This window comes from Centruroides sculpturatus, unplaced genomic scaffold (assembly GCF_000671375.1).
Source record: "Centruroides sculpturatus isolate CEXI.00-Female unplaced genomic scaffold, Cexi_2.0 scaffold400, whole genome shotgun sequence".
NCBI classification, from domain to species: Eukaryota; Metazoa; Arthropoda; class Arachnida; order Scorpiones; family Buthidae; genus Centruroides; species Centruroides sculpturatus.
This window is the reverse complement of record NW_019384654.1, coordinates 21457-36035: the sequence shown is the minus strand read 5'-3', so window position 1 is coordinate 36035 and position 14579 is coordinate 21457. Positions and strand designations below refer to the sequence as shown.

Sequence of the window (14579 nt, the reverse complement as noted above, 5' to 3'; positions counted from 1 at the left end):
ATGTAAACTGCAGCCAATAATTCTTTAAAACAATTTTTTATTTTGCTATAATTACCTATTTATCGATAACTTACAACAAATGGCATTAATTCAGGCGTGAAGAAATTTCCAAAGAAGATCGCCTGTATTTAATTGACATTCAGAAACTCGCTTAATTCTTACTTAAATTTCAAACTTAAGAATAAAACATATTGATACAAATCTGCTTTTATCGAGGAATATATTTAAAACAGTCAATTGTAACTAACTTTTTTTCAATTGGAATAGATAATGAATTTAAATACAATATTTACATAACAATGAATATAGGAGAAGGTGGTATTATGAAACCCCAATTACATTTTAGTGAATTGTAAACAAGGTATCATAACTACACCCACATTTTTTGTGCGAAAAGTACTGGTAACTAGTAAACTAAATGTTCCTAATTGGATTTTTCGCTAGTGTAATTATAAGTATGGTTTTTGAAGGCTTTTGTACAAAAAGTCCGAAAGTAGGCTTAGAGAAAATCGGGTGGTAATATGGAACCTTACTGTATATTTTCAAAAAAATGCTTTAATGTAGCCAAAAACAAATAGGAAAGGACAAAAAATGTTAAATAATTACCAAATTATTTACTCCAATGTATTTTATCGCAAAAATGCTTTTATAATAGAAAAATATGACCTCCATCAACAATATATATTCCAGCAGCTCTTTTTCGATATTCTCGGGAAGAATTGGCTTTTTACCTAGTGTCCTTTTCACAAATTGCTCCGGACAAATGTCTGCTTGCAAATAGAAACTTTGGAAGAGTTGCGTTCCATATTTCTGTAAAAGCACCAATGGGGTCCGTATTTCACGCATCGCTTCTTGAATTAACTTATGTCTGTCAAAACCAAAATTTAAAAAACGTGAACATCACACAGATTAATATGTACCCCTAAGTCTCTGGAATGGAATACGTGCACCAGCAAACCTATAACTACACGATTTATATTTTAAAAATAATTAAATTCACTTAGCATTCAAAACTTGCGAATTTTGAAAAAACAAATTTGCTAATTAAATGCGAACAACCGTTTAACTGAAGTAAAACGGGTTTTCCCCTTGCTATGGATGTTTGCCTAGTTCAGTTCAGCCACATTCCGCTACAGTTCGCATTTATTATCAGTTCGAAATGGGGTGGTTCCATAATACCCTCAGTGTTCCATAATACCACCTTCTCCTCTANTACATATTTATATCATCTGTCAAATTAAAGAATGTTTTCACGTAGAGTAAATCTCGGTATTTGTGTATTAAAATTAAAATAAACGATACAAAGCCTAAGTCAGTATCAATTCGAATCTCTAAATTTTGAACCCTTCTTTAACACAAGAAATAAAGAGTATTCAAAGGCAAAAGAATATAGAATTCGTTTTATACTTTTCTGTTTCAAGTTATTTAAACAAGATTTTTCATCAGAAATGCATAAAAGTTTCAACCCTTTATAAAAAAAAATAAAAATAGATTTTAATGAGCAAAATATAATTTTCAAGTCTATAATTTTCTAAAATTATCAATTTATAATTTTTATTTAATCTGCATTTACAATAAACTACACGTCAGCAATAGCAGCTGACATTTCACAGCGAAGAAAAGCAAATAACAAATGCAGTTTTGGAAGTAGTTAAAAAGAATCTTTCATAATTCTTTTATCATTAGAATATTTGTAAAATTACCTAAATTATGAAAATAATTTTCATTTAGCTTAATTAAGTATTAAAATTTATATGAAATCACGTACATATGAAATACTGTAGTTTAGTATATGCAAAAATTAACGTAATGTGAGAATGTAGGCTCTTTTGTCAGTTTTAAACTGGAAACGAATTTTTATTATTTATCATTATTTTGTTTTTCCTTCAATTTCATTTTTTTCAGTATCATTTTTTATATTTTGGGAGCGAAAAACAATTTTATGGGCGATATAGTATAACATTCTATTAAGAATAATTAGATATTGTATTCGTTATATCGTACAATAATTAAACAAATAACATTTAACTAGTCACTAGTGTATTCAATGTAGTACGAATTATGCGTTAGTCTTGGCCCTCGGCATCGAAATTTTGTAGTGAAGAGGGCGGTACTAGGTAACGGTCTTATTGAAAGGGGCGATACTACGTTGAAGGGGGCGACGATTTGTTGGAGATCGAGTAACACTGTTCTAGACTTTCAAAGACGTTTAGAAAGACAGATAAAGTTTTCCCCTTACCCCTGGAAATTATTTATTTTTACCTTTGTTACGATTTACAAATAATATACAAACTAACAATAACCTCAACTTGTTACATGATAGAGGGTAACGAAAAAGGTCACCGACATGGGTAGACAGAACCGAACAAACTCCCCTTTCTCTATTACGTTCGATGTGAACGATGAGAAAACAGATCAAGATGACCGTAAAATGCAACAATCATTACTAAGGTGCAAGACTAATTCTGACCTTAGTCTCCTCTAGCAATTAATTCCGTTAGTTTGACAACTGTTATCAAATTTATGACAGGGAAGAAGTGACAATACCGGATAGAAGAAGTAATAAATCTACAGAAAGATTCGGATGTTTGACAGCTAACATAAACAATTCCGGACGAGTCGAAATTACATGGATTTGCATCAAACTATTCCCCGATTTTTCTCCCTCTCCGCTGGGACACAGTCCTCCGGGCGGACATTCACAGTTGATAGCATCTGGGGACATCTACAGCGGACACCAGACTCTTATCGCCACTCTGTCTGTCGCTACCTGCCATACCTGCAGTCTCTGTACCAAGATAACCCGATGACCACCTCCCAGGTCCACGATAGTCCAGACGACGTTGTATACCAGAGTTAGAGGTATTTTTAATTAATATCGAGAACGATGTTAGATGAAAACCTAAACCAGACACGGGAGATTTTGGATGTTTGCCCTTATTAACTATTTAGGAACGTCTCATACAATCCTGAAGTGACTGTATTTTAATTCAAACATTTTTCTCTGTAAGAAAATAAATAGAAGACGGCATGACAATTGCTACAGTAAAAGTATGATACACAGCGGAAAGCAACTGTTAATTTTTCGTGGAGAACGTATAAATTCATGTTAGTATATAATTTTTTAAAATATTTTAAAAAAACATTTTAAGTCTAATCAAAATTTAAATAAAAATTTCCTAATTTAATTTTTTAACTGAAAAAGTATTTTGAAATGAACGTGGGTAGAAATTACAACCGAAACAGGTGCAAATATCGCACTGTACATCCATGTGACGTCAAATCACAACTTGTACATATTAAAATATATAAATTAGTGTCATAGACGATAATTCGCCATTGTTAATTGAAGTCTCAATTTACGCATTCTGTTTTGCTTTTGAGTTACAAATACAATCATCATGAAGTTTTTGCTGCCGTTTTTCATTTTAAGTACTTATTTATTTATTTCCTTGTTTTTAGATTAGTAAAATTTGTTCTTTTTAAATATTTATTCACAACAGTCATATAGTTCTTGATATGTTAGTGTAAATAAACACAAATTTTTTTCTTAGCATTATCAATATTTATTTTTTATTTGTTATTTATTTTTAAGCTTTAATTCCAAAACAACCCGGAAATTGTGTGGTCAAAACAATTTTAACTATTGCGAACGAAAATCTTGATTTTGACACTTTATTTCCTCAAGTGACTGAAGAGGTGAAAGTAGCACTTGTTGTAAGTAAAAACGTTTAATTAACATAAATAATTAATACTATAGCGTTTCAATGTGCACTAGTGTTATTATAGAAACTTGATTTGTTCTCGCTATTTCTAGATCTAGGACAATTATCTACTAAATACTATGTAAATAGTTATAACACTTGTCAGTTTATGTTTCAGGACCACAAAGTCATATTTATTACAATAATCTAAAGTATTTTTGTAAGAAAGTCATCTTATGGATTCATATTCTTTGTTTAATTTTAGAATATTCATTATTCATTTTGGTATACCAAGATGCTGATAAATATTTTTGTAGGATTTTTAAACGTAATTTACCTTGATTAAAGTGCGTCACTCGTGCTTAATCATGGCGAAACAATTGAAAAAATCTTTATTTCGCATTCATTTATAAAATGTATTGTTAATAAAAAAATTTACGATAATTATCATGACATAATTCGTTTCTAATTATAGTTTACGTGTTTTAAAGAGAATCAAATATTATTTTTCTAAAGGCTTTGTGTTAACAGCTGACAAAGGATTATTAATTTAATTAACTCTAATATTTAAGTAATATTCTTGCAACAGTCATTTGTATTGTTTGATAAAATTTTATTGTAATGTATATTTAATGTTTACAGTTCTTTTTATTAACTAGGAATTATACGCCCGAATCTTGAAAAGTAGTCAGAGATTTTCTTTTTAAATTTTAGTCGTTTTTGATATTTTCAGAATATAACAGCTGGGTTACCGCAGTGTCTGGATTCGAGTACGTTCCCTTCCCTCGGCTGTGAAAATGAAATAGGCGGCGGAAGTGACGTGATGTCAAGTGTAACATATTTATCGTGCTTGTTAAAGAAAGTTTGTTTCAAAATTGATACGGCTAATTTAGTTAAAGTGGTTGAATGTCTTTCAATATTAACTACAGGTAGAGTAAGGTTCATCTTAGAAAATACTAAAAGAAATGTTACAGCAAAAATATACAAATGTCTTATTGTTATTTACGTCGATAGCCGTGCTGGACTTACAAACTGTGATTTGATTGATTCCATTCTAGCAATAAATATTCAATCTGCTTTAGAAAATATAAATACAAATATTATCAATAAATTAAAAGGCGATTTCGAAACATTGTTAAAAATTCTTAGTGGAGATATGGAAGCAGATTGTAAATTTACAAGTTAATACATCATAAATTATTTTCCATATAAATTTACGAAAAAGGAATAAAACATAAATTTCATTCTACTGTATACAAATATAGATTTCTGGGTGATTTTATTCTTTTTGAAACATTTAAATAACACCTTGAAAATTAATTTAATCGGCTAAAAATGTTATAACATCGCGTTCGATACTGAAGTATTGAGATGCGATGTGACAAAATACTTGATATATTGTTACATCACGTCAACCGAACTCTGAGGGAGGACCACTGAACTGTGCGATTTTTTCAAACTTTACTTGGTTGGATTTCAATTTTAAAAAAAATTGTAAAATATATAAATTCCCACTGAGTTAGATAAATAAATTCGGAAAATAGATTTGAAAGAATTGGGGCAGTAAATACTGATTACGTAAACTTTCAATACAGGCGGGAAGTCACGTTATTCAATATTTTCCCTCGTAAAGAGTTAGACTCTGGCATAACAAGTTACTACTAATTTAAAATAATAAATAATAATTTAGAAAATAATTTCTCGTTTTTTTAAAATTTCAGTCAGCATCCTAAGCCATCGTGTTTCAAATAATGGTAAAATCGGATGTATAATTTTGTTGTTATCCAATCTCGAAGTTTTTCGCTAATTCCGAGAAGCAGAGAAGTTCAGAAAACAAATGTTATCACAGATAATCTTGTTGATTTTTTCCACAGTTTCGCTTTCGCTAACTTGTATTTAAAGATTTTTTTAAAATATTTTAAACAACGATTTTTATATATAAAATCGTAGCAATTCGGAAAAATTTTTTAGCCTATAAGTTCGCGCTCTTGTCCGTCTGTCTCTGTTTCTCTTTAATCTCGAGACCGGATAAATAGATGAAATCGGAAAACGGACGTGGAAATCGTAAGAAAAATACGACCAGATTAATTTAATTATTAATATGTATGAACTTCCGATTTATATTTCCAGTCACGTTATTTCAATACAAATATTTTCCCCCGAAAGAAATTACGTAGATAACTAGCAGGACTTTCTTGATAACAACAAAAGTACGATTTACAGGGGCAAAACACAACTACGCTCCACGCATGCAAAGTGTTCTATGTGCTCCCTATCACAGTAAAAGCGTAATGGCGCCTCTATTTCTCACAATATTATCTTCAGTAAATACAATACGTAGTTTTTAAAATTCTATCCTTTTTGTAAGAATAAATTTTAATAATTATCACGTTTAACCATTCTTCGTGTCTGACTCGTGTTCTTTTTTCTACACTAACGGTTCCGTGTGAAAAGTCTTACATTTTTATTCAAACGAAACAAACCGCAACTTTCTGGGGTGTTTAGCTGGCAATTTTATTTCTTTCCGCTTAACGGCGGGGAATGGGAGTTGGCAGGTGAAGATACCATTCTGAAGTTTTCGCTTTGAAAAGTGAATATTAGACGCGTTCTTCGTCTCATATATGTGAGAACCGAGGGGGTTAGTTGTCCCCACTTACCTGCGGCTCTGTCAGAGAATGGCTTTATAGGAGGGCAAAATAAAATTGAGTGGGGAGGTCAGTGAGTAAGTTGACAGGTTCCCAAATGAATACACAGGTTGAACAAAAATAACACATTTAATAAATAGCTATAAAATTGTACATATCAAAGGCGAAGGTGAAGATCTACAAAAATTCTATTTATGTCGCGACAATGATTTGTCTTTCATACGAAACATCTAATCTCTATTCTCTAAGTTAAGACACGAGAGAGAGATCTCTAGAAGAGAGATTTCTCAGAGAGAGATTTCGCAGAGAGAGAGAGAGAGTATACAAATAGAAATCCAAAAACAAATACCTCTAAGTTCCCGATCCGTAATATGGGTCGTTGGTAAAAACGTTCCTGGATCGTCACGGCAGTTATGGAGAGGTAGCGACGGATAGGGTGACAGTATGGGTCAGTAGATGTGGCAGTCGATGTCCGCCTTGTGAATGTCCCTCTTCTGAATGTCCGCCCTGTGGACTGCGTTCAAGCCCTCTTTATACTATTTTTGAGGGGGTGAGAACTATGACATCATTAATGAATTATACGCACACCTGTTCGTGTGTTGATGTCTAGACCTAGCTTGTACTGACAATTGACATAGAGAAGTTTGTTTGATTTATTGCTATCAGTGTCTAGAAGATATGATTTTATAATATAAATTTCTATAGGTTTGACGGCTCTCATCCATAAATTAACATTCATCTGACAATAATTTCTTTAACCTTGTCAACTATCTAGATATTGTTTATATCAAACGTCGCGTTTGACTACGAAGGAGGCGATTTATTGCCGTAATTACGTGTCACGTGCAACCAAAGAGAAGGGTAAAAACATCTCTTATTCCCGTCTTGTTGATATTAACGTCTATAGAATTACCTTTAAACAAATGGAGAAGATTTCGTTTATTGATATATTGACGATTTTTTCGAGATCATCTCGGTCATCGACCGCAGAAGTCCATCTTTTTCCCTTTTTACCTAATCACGAAGTTTATTAGAAGGGTGATACTGTTATAAAACGAAAGGGTTTCGCATCGTCACATATACATAACAATTGAAATGGGTCGACTTTACCGAGTGCAGGATAAATGTCTAAGCATAGATTTTTAACTTGGCTGGCCAAATTTATGAACAGTGTGGACAGATTAATTTAAAAAGCGTAAAATTTCAAAAATCTTCTGAATTCGTTATTTACGTCGGGTCCTGTGTGAGTAAGTTATCGCCCCGGTCAAAACTGATACAATAAAGAAAATAAGAATAAGTATAATATCTAAATACAATATTCTTTTATAAATATGAATAGTTTTGAATAAATAGAATAGAATAGATTAACATTCAAAAACTAACATGAATATGCTACGGTAAATGTAAGTCAAATATAATCATATCCATCAGTATTTCTTTTATTTTTGTGAAATTCATTTAAAGGTTTTTCATTTTTGCAATTTCTACACTTTTTAATTTTATTTAATCGCTTTCTATGAATATTATTTTTCACATGCTGTTTTAAGTATGATTTTAAAAGTCTTTTTATCACGTTCACGTTCTATTAATTCTTGTTTTGTGTCTTTGGTTTTTGCATAATAACTTTTAAAGTATTCACCAGCACAACCTTTACACCATTGAGAATAACCATTTTTAAAATCATTATATATACTATATATACTCAATGAAGGGTTTATTTGTTTTACAACGTTTGCACGGCTTCATTTATTAAACAAATTTTTGTACAATACGTTGTACAAATTCATTAAATCATATTAAAAAATAAATTTTTTTATTTAAATTGGTAAGAACGCGCAGGAAGTTGATGAATTATAACATGACTAATAATAGTACATGAATAATATATATTACAACATAATGAAATATTCTTTTCTTGTTCAGTTTAGTGAATACAGTCAGTATGTGTGCTACTAAGGAAATTTCAAATTTTAATGTAGTGATAAGAAACTATGAAAGACATTGTGCTGAGTTAGGTGAATTTCTAGATGTTAATGATTACTCGTTGTTGTCTAAAGATAAAGTAAGGCAAATTTATAAACTTATATTGAAAGAAGAAAGGAGGCAAAAACAAACTAAAGAAATAGAAGAACCCTTGAAAATGTTACAGAGAAAAATTAATGTGAGACAATCATATTCAGATGAGGGATTTTAATTACCAGGTAAAATGACATGTGAACAAAGGCTTATAAATGTTAAAAATGCGGTCTTAGCATACAACTCTAGTCATATAATTTCTTCTAAACGACCTTATGAATTAGGATTACTACTATGTGAGCTTAATGAAAACTATAAATTAAGATATTGGCAAATTTTGGAAACTTCAAGTTGGTCTGATTGGTTTAAAATTTTTGTTCACAGAAAAACATAACAATAACTTTAAGACATGAAAGACAAATAAGAAAGTTTTATAAAGATATGTCTATATCCTTATCTTTTAAACACGGGAATGTCAGCATCAGAATTAACAAATGTCTTACCAAAGATTTTAAATGCTCTGATTGCTTTTCCTGAATATAAGCTTTTTTTTTTTTTTTTTAACAGTCATTTTATCAGTGATTGAGAAATCTCTCTATGTTGCAGGAAGAGAGGACATAGCTTTACTGATTGTACATCATATAAAAATAAAATAAAATGTTTGTTAATCATAGTTTGAAAATATATCTTTCTCATCAACTCAACTATTAAATGATTCCGGATATCCTAACCACTTAACTAAATATTTATTTTCTTTGTCTTTAATTATTTTTTCTATCTTATATTATAAACTTTATCTTTCTTATCATATTAGTAGTATACATATGACACGTACCAATCACAAAATTCGTTTGACACGTACTAATCACAAAAATTAATTTATTTTTTACAATTACTTATATACTAATTACAAAATTATTTTATATATATAATTTTACAATTACTTATATTTCACAATTAAATGTGATTGGACAGTTGTTTCATATAAATTCAATTTTAATATATGTTAGAATTTATTTTAAAGATTGAATCAGTTATGGAAGCATACGGTTTTATTATTACCTATGGAGACAGAAATTATTCTGTTTCTCCTCGCTTGTACAAATCTTTGGATAGCTGTATTGCTGCGGTAAATAACTTTTCTTTTGATATTCCCGATAATTTTCCAATTGTTTTGCGTTATTTTAAAGTTAACGGAGAAATGTGGAAAGGAAATGGAAGGTTTGGATTTGTAATTGTTGACGAGGACGGAAGAATTAACNTAGAATTTATTTTAAAGATTGAATCAGTTATGGAAGCATACGGTTTTATTATTACCTACGACGCAGACAGAAATTATTCTGTTTTTTTCGCCTGTACAAGTCTTTGGATAGCTGTATTGCTGCGGTAAATAACTTTTCTTTTGATATTCCCGATAATTTTCCAATTGTTTTGCGTTATTTTAAAGTTAACGGAGAAATGTGGAAAGGAAATGAAAAGTTTGGATTTGTAATTGTTGACGAGGACGGAAGAATTAACGAAGTAAGTAATAACTTATATTATTCGTTCGAGGACTGTTCGGATGTTATGAACGAAGTTTATGTTGAAAAGAACAAGAAGAATATATTAATATTTAGAGAGATAAACTGTGGATCAAAGCATTATAAATTTACTAAAGTTCATAAAATCGACTGATGATGTATTTTAAGCATCCGAGTAACTGTATAATTGCTGGGCCGTCGCAATGTGGAAAGACAACGCTGGTAAGAAAAATTATTCGCTGTAAAATTTATGAAAAATCATTAAAAAAAATTTTATGGTGTTATTCTGTATATTTGCAGTTTTTTCATAACGAAAAAATATTACATTTATGTATGGTTTACCTGAATCCGTGCAAAGATGGGATTTAGTAATAATTGATTAATTGATGCACAAACTCGGCTCAAAAACTGCATTCCTCTTTACTACAGAGTCTTATCATTATAACGTAAGTGTGATCCTGATAATGCAAAATTTGTTTCCAAAAAATAAAATTATGAGAGATATAACTTTAAATACTCATTATTTGATTTTGTTTAAAAATAATTGTGATAAAAGTCAAGTAAGTTGTTTGGGATGGCAACCTTTTGCAGGAAAATGTAAATTTTTTTAGGAATGCGTATAAAAAAGCAACGGAAAAAAATTTTGGTTATTTGTTATTGGATTTTCACCCAAAAACAGACAAAAAACTGTCGGTTTGAGATTCGTGTTTTCCGGATAAACAAGGTACTTTTTGGCTATACTTACCAATAAAATGAAGAACGTAAAGAAAAATTACCATATGCTGGCGCTTTTAGCTAAAACTACTCTGTCTCAGCAAAGAGCAATATTGAAAGAGGCTACTCTCTATCAAGTTAAAGTTTTGTGCGAAATATGCGATAATTTGCAGAGAGGAAATATACCTGTCAACGTTCATAAATTACGATAATATAAAAAATAATCCGGAAATTAAGTGAAAAACACGTTCCTATAAATACCAAGAAAAGAATTTTAGTTAATCAATATGGTGGATTCCTTCCTCTTCTACTGGCGCCATTATTGTCAATGGCAGGAGGATTAATTTGTAAAGTAATAGGAAAAAGAATCTAATGGTGAAGCAAATGGCTTTAGTCCCTCCCGAATTGTTAGCAGAATATTGGAAACCTGAAATAAGAATTGGTAATAATATTGAAGAATTACTCGAGAGTACCGATTTATCTGACGATAGTGAAGTTAAATTATTAACCCTTCAAGTTTCTTGTTTCGGGAAAAAGGTCGCTTAAAAAATTACCTTGNCAACATCCAATAGAATACAAAATAAGCTTTTCCCGAGTAATATCGTGCATAGAACGTTTACGAGAGAGTTTTTTATTGTTACCCGAGTTAACTCGGGCGAAGAACTACGCAAGCGCTCGTCTTGCCCGAGTTAACTCGGGCTAAGAACTTAAGGCGTTAAGTTAACTGATTTCGAGATATCAGAGAACGATTCATGCACCAAAAGAACCAGTTAGAGAATCCGTCGTACCGGACGAAAATCAAGAAGTGTCTTCTCGACCCGAAGAAAAACCCGATAATAATAGGGAAGATGTAATTGTTAAACAAATTACTATATCTGTCCCTCAGTTATATCGAAAATATGTACCGCATTTAATTGACAGACTGAGACAAAATCATTACGGATAGAATGAAAAAGGCGAATTGACAATCCGCAGTAAACCAGTTGTTGGAAGTCATATCGTGGATTTAATATTTCATTTAATAAGAAATAGAAAAACCCTATTAGCCCCTTCTGGTTTTAATGAATTTTGGCAAGCCTTACGAGAAATAAATATTCCTAAAGAGTGGATTGAAAACAAAAGTTCGGCGACTCTTCCCGAAATCGGCAAGCAACTAAGATATCAACCGACACCTGTTGAAAGTCCCGAAGAAATTTTTTTCTTCAATTTCTCCGAGAATATTTTACCAGTGGAAAAAATCATCTACAAAAAAAAGACGAAAAAGGGTCCTGAATGGAGAAACTTTTGAAATCGATATATTATAATCCTAAATCTTCAGCATCGTTTGGAGGAGTGAGTAAACTAGCTAAAGCTTCTAATTTACTTAAATCTGTGGTCGATAAATGGCTGTTTTCGCAACCAGTTTATTCGCTTCATAAACCTGTAAGAGTTAAGTACTCGCAAAGAAAAACTAAAGCTTTTTATCCTAACGATCTATGGCAGGCCGATTTAATCGTGTTAAAGCAATTTTCTAGGTATAATAATGGAATAAAATATTTATTAACCGTAATTGATGTATTTAGTAAATATTGTTACATTGTGCCAATAAAGGATAAAGAACCTAAGTCTATTTTGGAAGCTTTTCAAATTAATTTTAAACGAAATATTCCTAAAAATCTGCAAACTGATAAAGGAACTGAATTTTATAATAGGTTAGTAAAAAGTTTGTTTAAAGATATAAAATTAATCATTATTCGACTCATTCAGATACTAAAGCTTCCATGGTCGAGAGATTAAATAAAACTTTATGAAATAAAATATATAGGTTATTTACTTACCGTAATTCTTATCAATATATTGATAAATTAAACGATATTGTAATAGGATATAATAATAGTTTTCACAGAAGTATCGGTATGGCTCCATCTGAAGTTAGTTTTCTGCATTACGGTACAATTTTTGATAGGCTGTATGGTATAAAAAGATAAGGTAAATTTAAATTTAATATCGTTGATTTAGTTCGAATTTCGAAAATACTTAAAACATTTAGTTGTGGATATCTACCGGGGTGGACAAAGAAAATATTTGTTGTTCACGATCGATTTATATCGCACCCTCCGACTTACGTATTGAAAGACAAAAATAACGAAATTTTGAAAGGAAGGTTTTATACTGAAGAATTGCAAAAAATAACAAAATGATGCAGTCAGACTTTCTTGTCACGTTGATAAGTAATGCAAGTATGGACCTGTTTCCAAAAAATACTCAGTCTAATTTTATGGTGAAAATGAGTCCTCCCATTAATTTACATGGAAATTGGGCAGTTGGACTTAGTGAAGTTATTATTCCGAGAAATTGGTTTAATATATCTAATCACAATAACAATTATGTTGTTACGTTCGAAGAAATTATAAAAGAAAAAGACGGGCCGTTGCCGGATAAATCATATTTGGTTCCTTTAGTTCCTATTAAGGATAAAGAAAGTAAATTGTTTGATGCAATAAACGACAACATACTTTCGTTAACAAATTCTAATTTGGCAGAATTTATTTTTGATGAAGATAAGCAAACTGTTTATGTAATATAAAAGATGCACACAAGTTGCACATCACAGTCAAGCATGCGTCATAATTTCTTTATATGTTAAATTTACCTAACGAAAATATCGTGTTAAGAGAGAATTCAACTTATAATTTTCGATTATCAACGAAGGCCTATTTTGATCAATTTTTTACTTTAGTGGANTATCTGCCGGGGTGGACGAAGGAAATATTTGTTGTTCACGATCGATTTATATCGCATCCTCCGACTTACGTATTGAAAGACGCAAATAACGAAATTTTGAAAGGAAGGTTTTATACCGAAGAATTGCAAAAGGTAACAAAATGATGCAGTCAGACTTTTTTGTCACGTTGATAAGTAATGCAAGTATGGACCTGTTTCCAAAAAATACTCAGTCTAATTTTATGGTGAAAATGAGTCCCCCCATTAATTTACATGGAAATTGGGCAGTTGGACTTAGTGAAGTTATTATTCCGAGAAATTGGTTTAATATATCTAACCACAATAACGATTACGTTGTTACGTTCGAAGAAATTATAAAAGAAAAAGACGAGCCGTTGCCGGATAAATCATATTTGGTTCCTTTGATTCCTATTAAAGATAAAGAAAGTAAATTGTTTGATGGAATAAACGAAAACATACTTTCGTTAACGAATTCTAATTTGGCAGAATTTATTTTTGATGAAGATAAACAAACCGTAGACGTAAATATAAAAGATGCACACGAGTTGCACATTACGGTCGAGCATGCGTCAAAATTACTTTATATGCTAAATTTACCTAACGAAGATATCGTGCTAAGGGAGAATTCAACTTATAATTTTCGATTATCGACGAAGGCCTATTCCAATCAATTTTTTACTTTAGTGGAAAAAAATAGAAAAAAAGAAGTAATTAAGAAAACTTATAGGGATGAAAAAATCTTTATTCCTATAGGATTATATTCGTCTCCTGAAAAGTTTTTAGGAATTTTTAAATATATAAAGCTAGCTTTACTACCGAATAATAAAATTATTTTAAAAGTTCCGTCGAATATCTCTGTAGAATTCGGAAATGAATTAAAAGATTTCTTAGGGTTTACAACTGCAAAATTTCCACCAGGGGAATATATAAGTCACTATCCGATCAAAATGTCAGCCGGAATATCAGAAATTTTTATTTATTCGAATATTATTTCCTCCCATCACGTTGGAGATATAACAGCGCCGTTATTAAGAGTTATACCTGTTATGGGAGAAAAAGAAGATCAGATATTTAGAGTTTATTCGACACCATTGTATTTTCCTGTAAAAAAAATTATATAGATTCTATAGAAATTAAGCTGAGATCTGCTGGGGGAAAACAAATCATTTTTTTGGTGGAAAAACGTTATTAGTTTTATCTTTTAAACAGTTATAAATACTACTTAGTTTATTTTCTATTGTTAGTTCATCTGTGAG

General features: G+C 30.8%; 1 protein-coding gene across 1 annotated transcript; it reads left to right on the top strand.

Annotated features, from left to right (window-relative positions):
• The first annotated feature begins 3345 nt into the window (after positions 1–3345).
• Positions 3346–10039, top strand: LOC111626379. The gene is made up of 5 exons (XM_023369738.1): positions 3346–3432; positions 3596–3717; positions 4438–4885; positions 9556–9669; positions 9813–10039. Exons 1-5 carry the CDS (start codon positions 3402–3404, stop codon positions 10037–10039), a joined length of 942 nt encoding a protein of 313 aa, XP_023225506.1. The 5' UTR covers positions 3346–3401.
• Positions 10040–14579: the final 4540 nt, after the last annotated feature.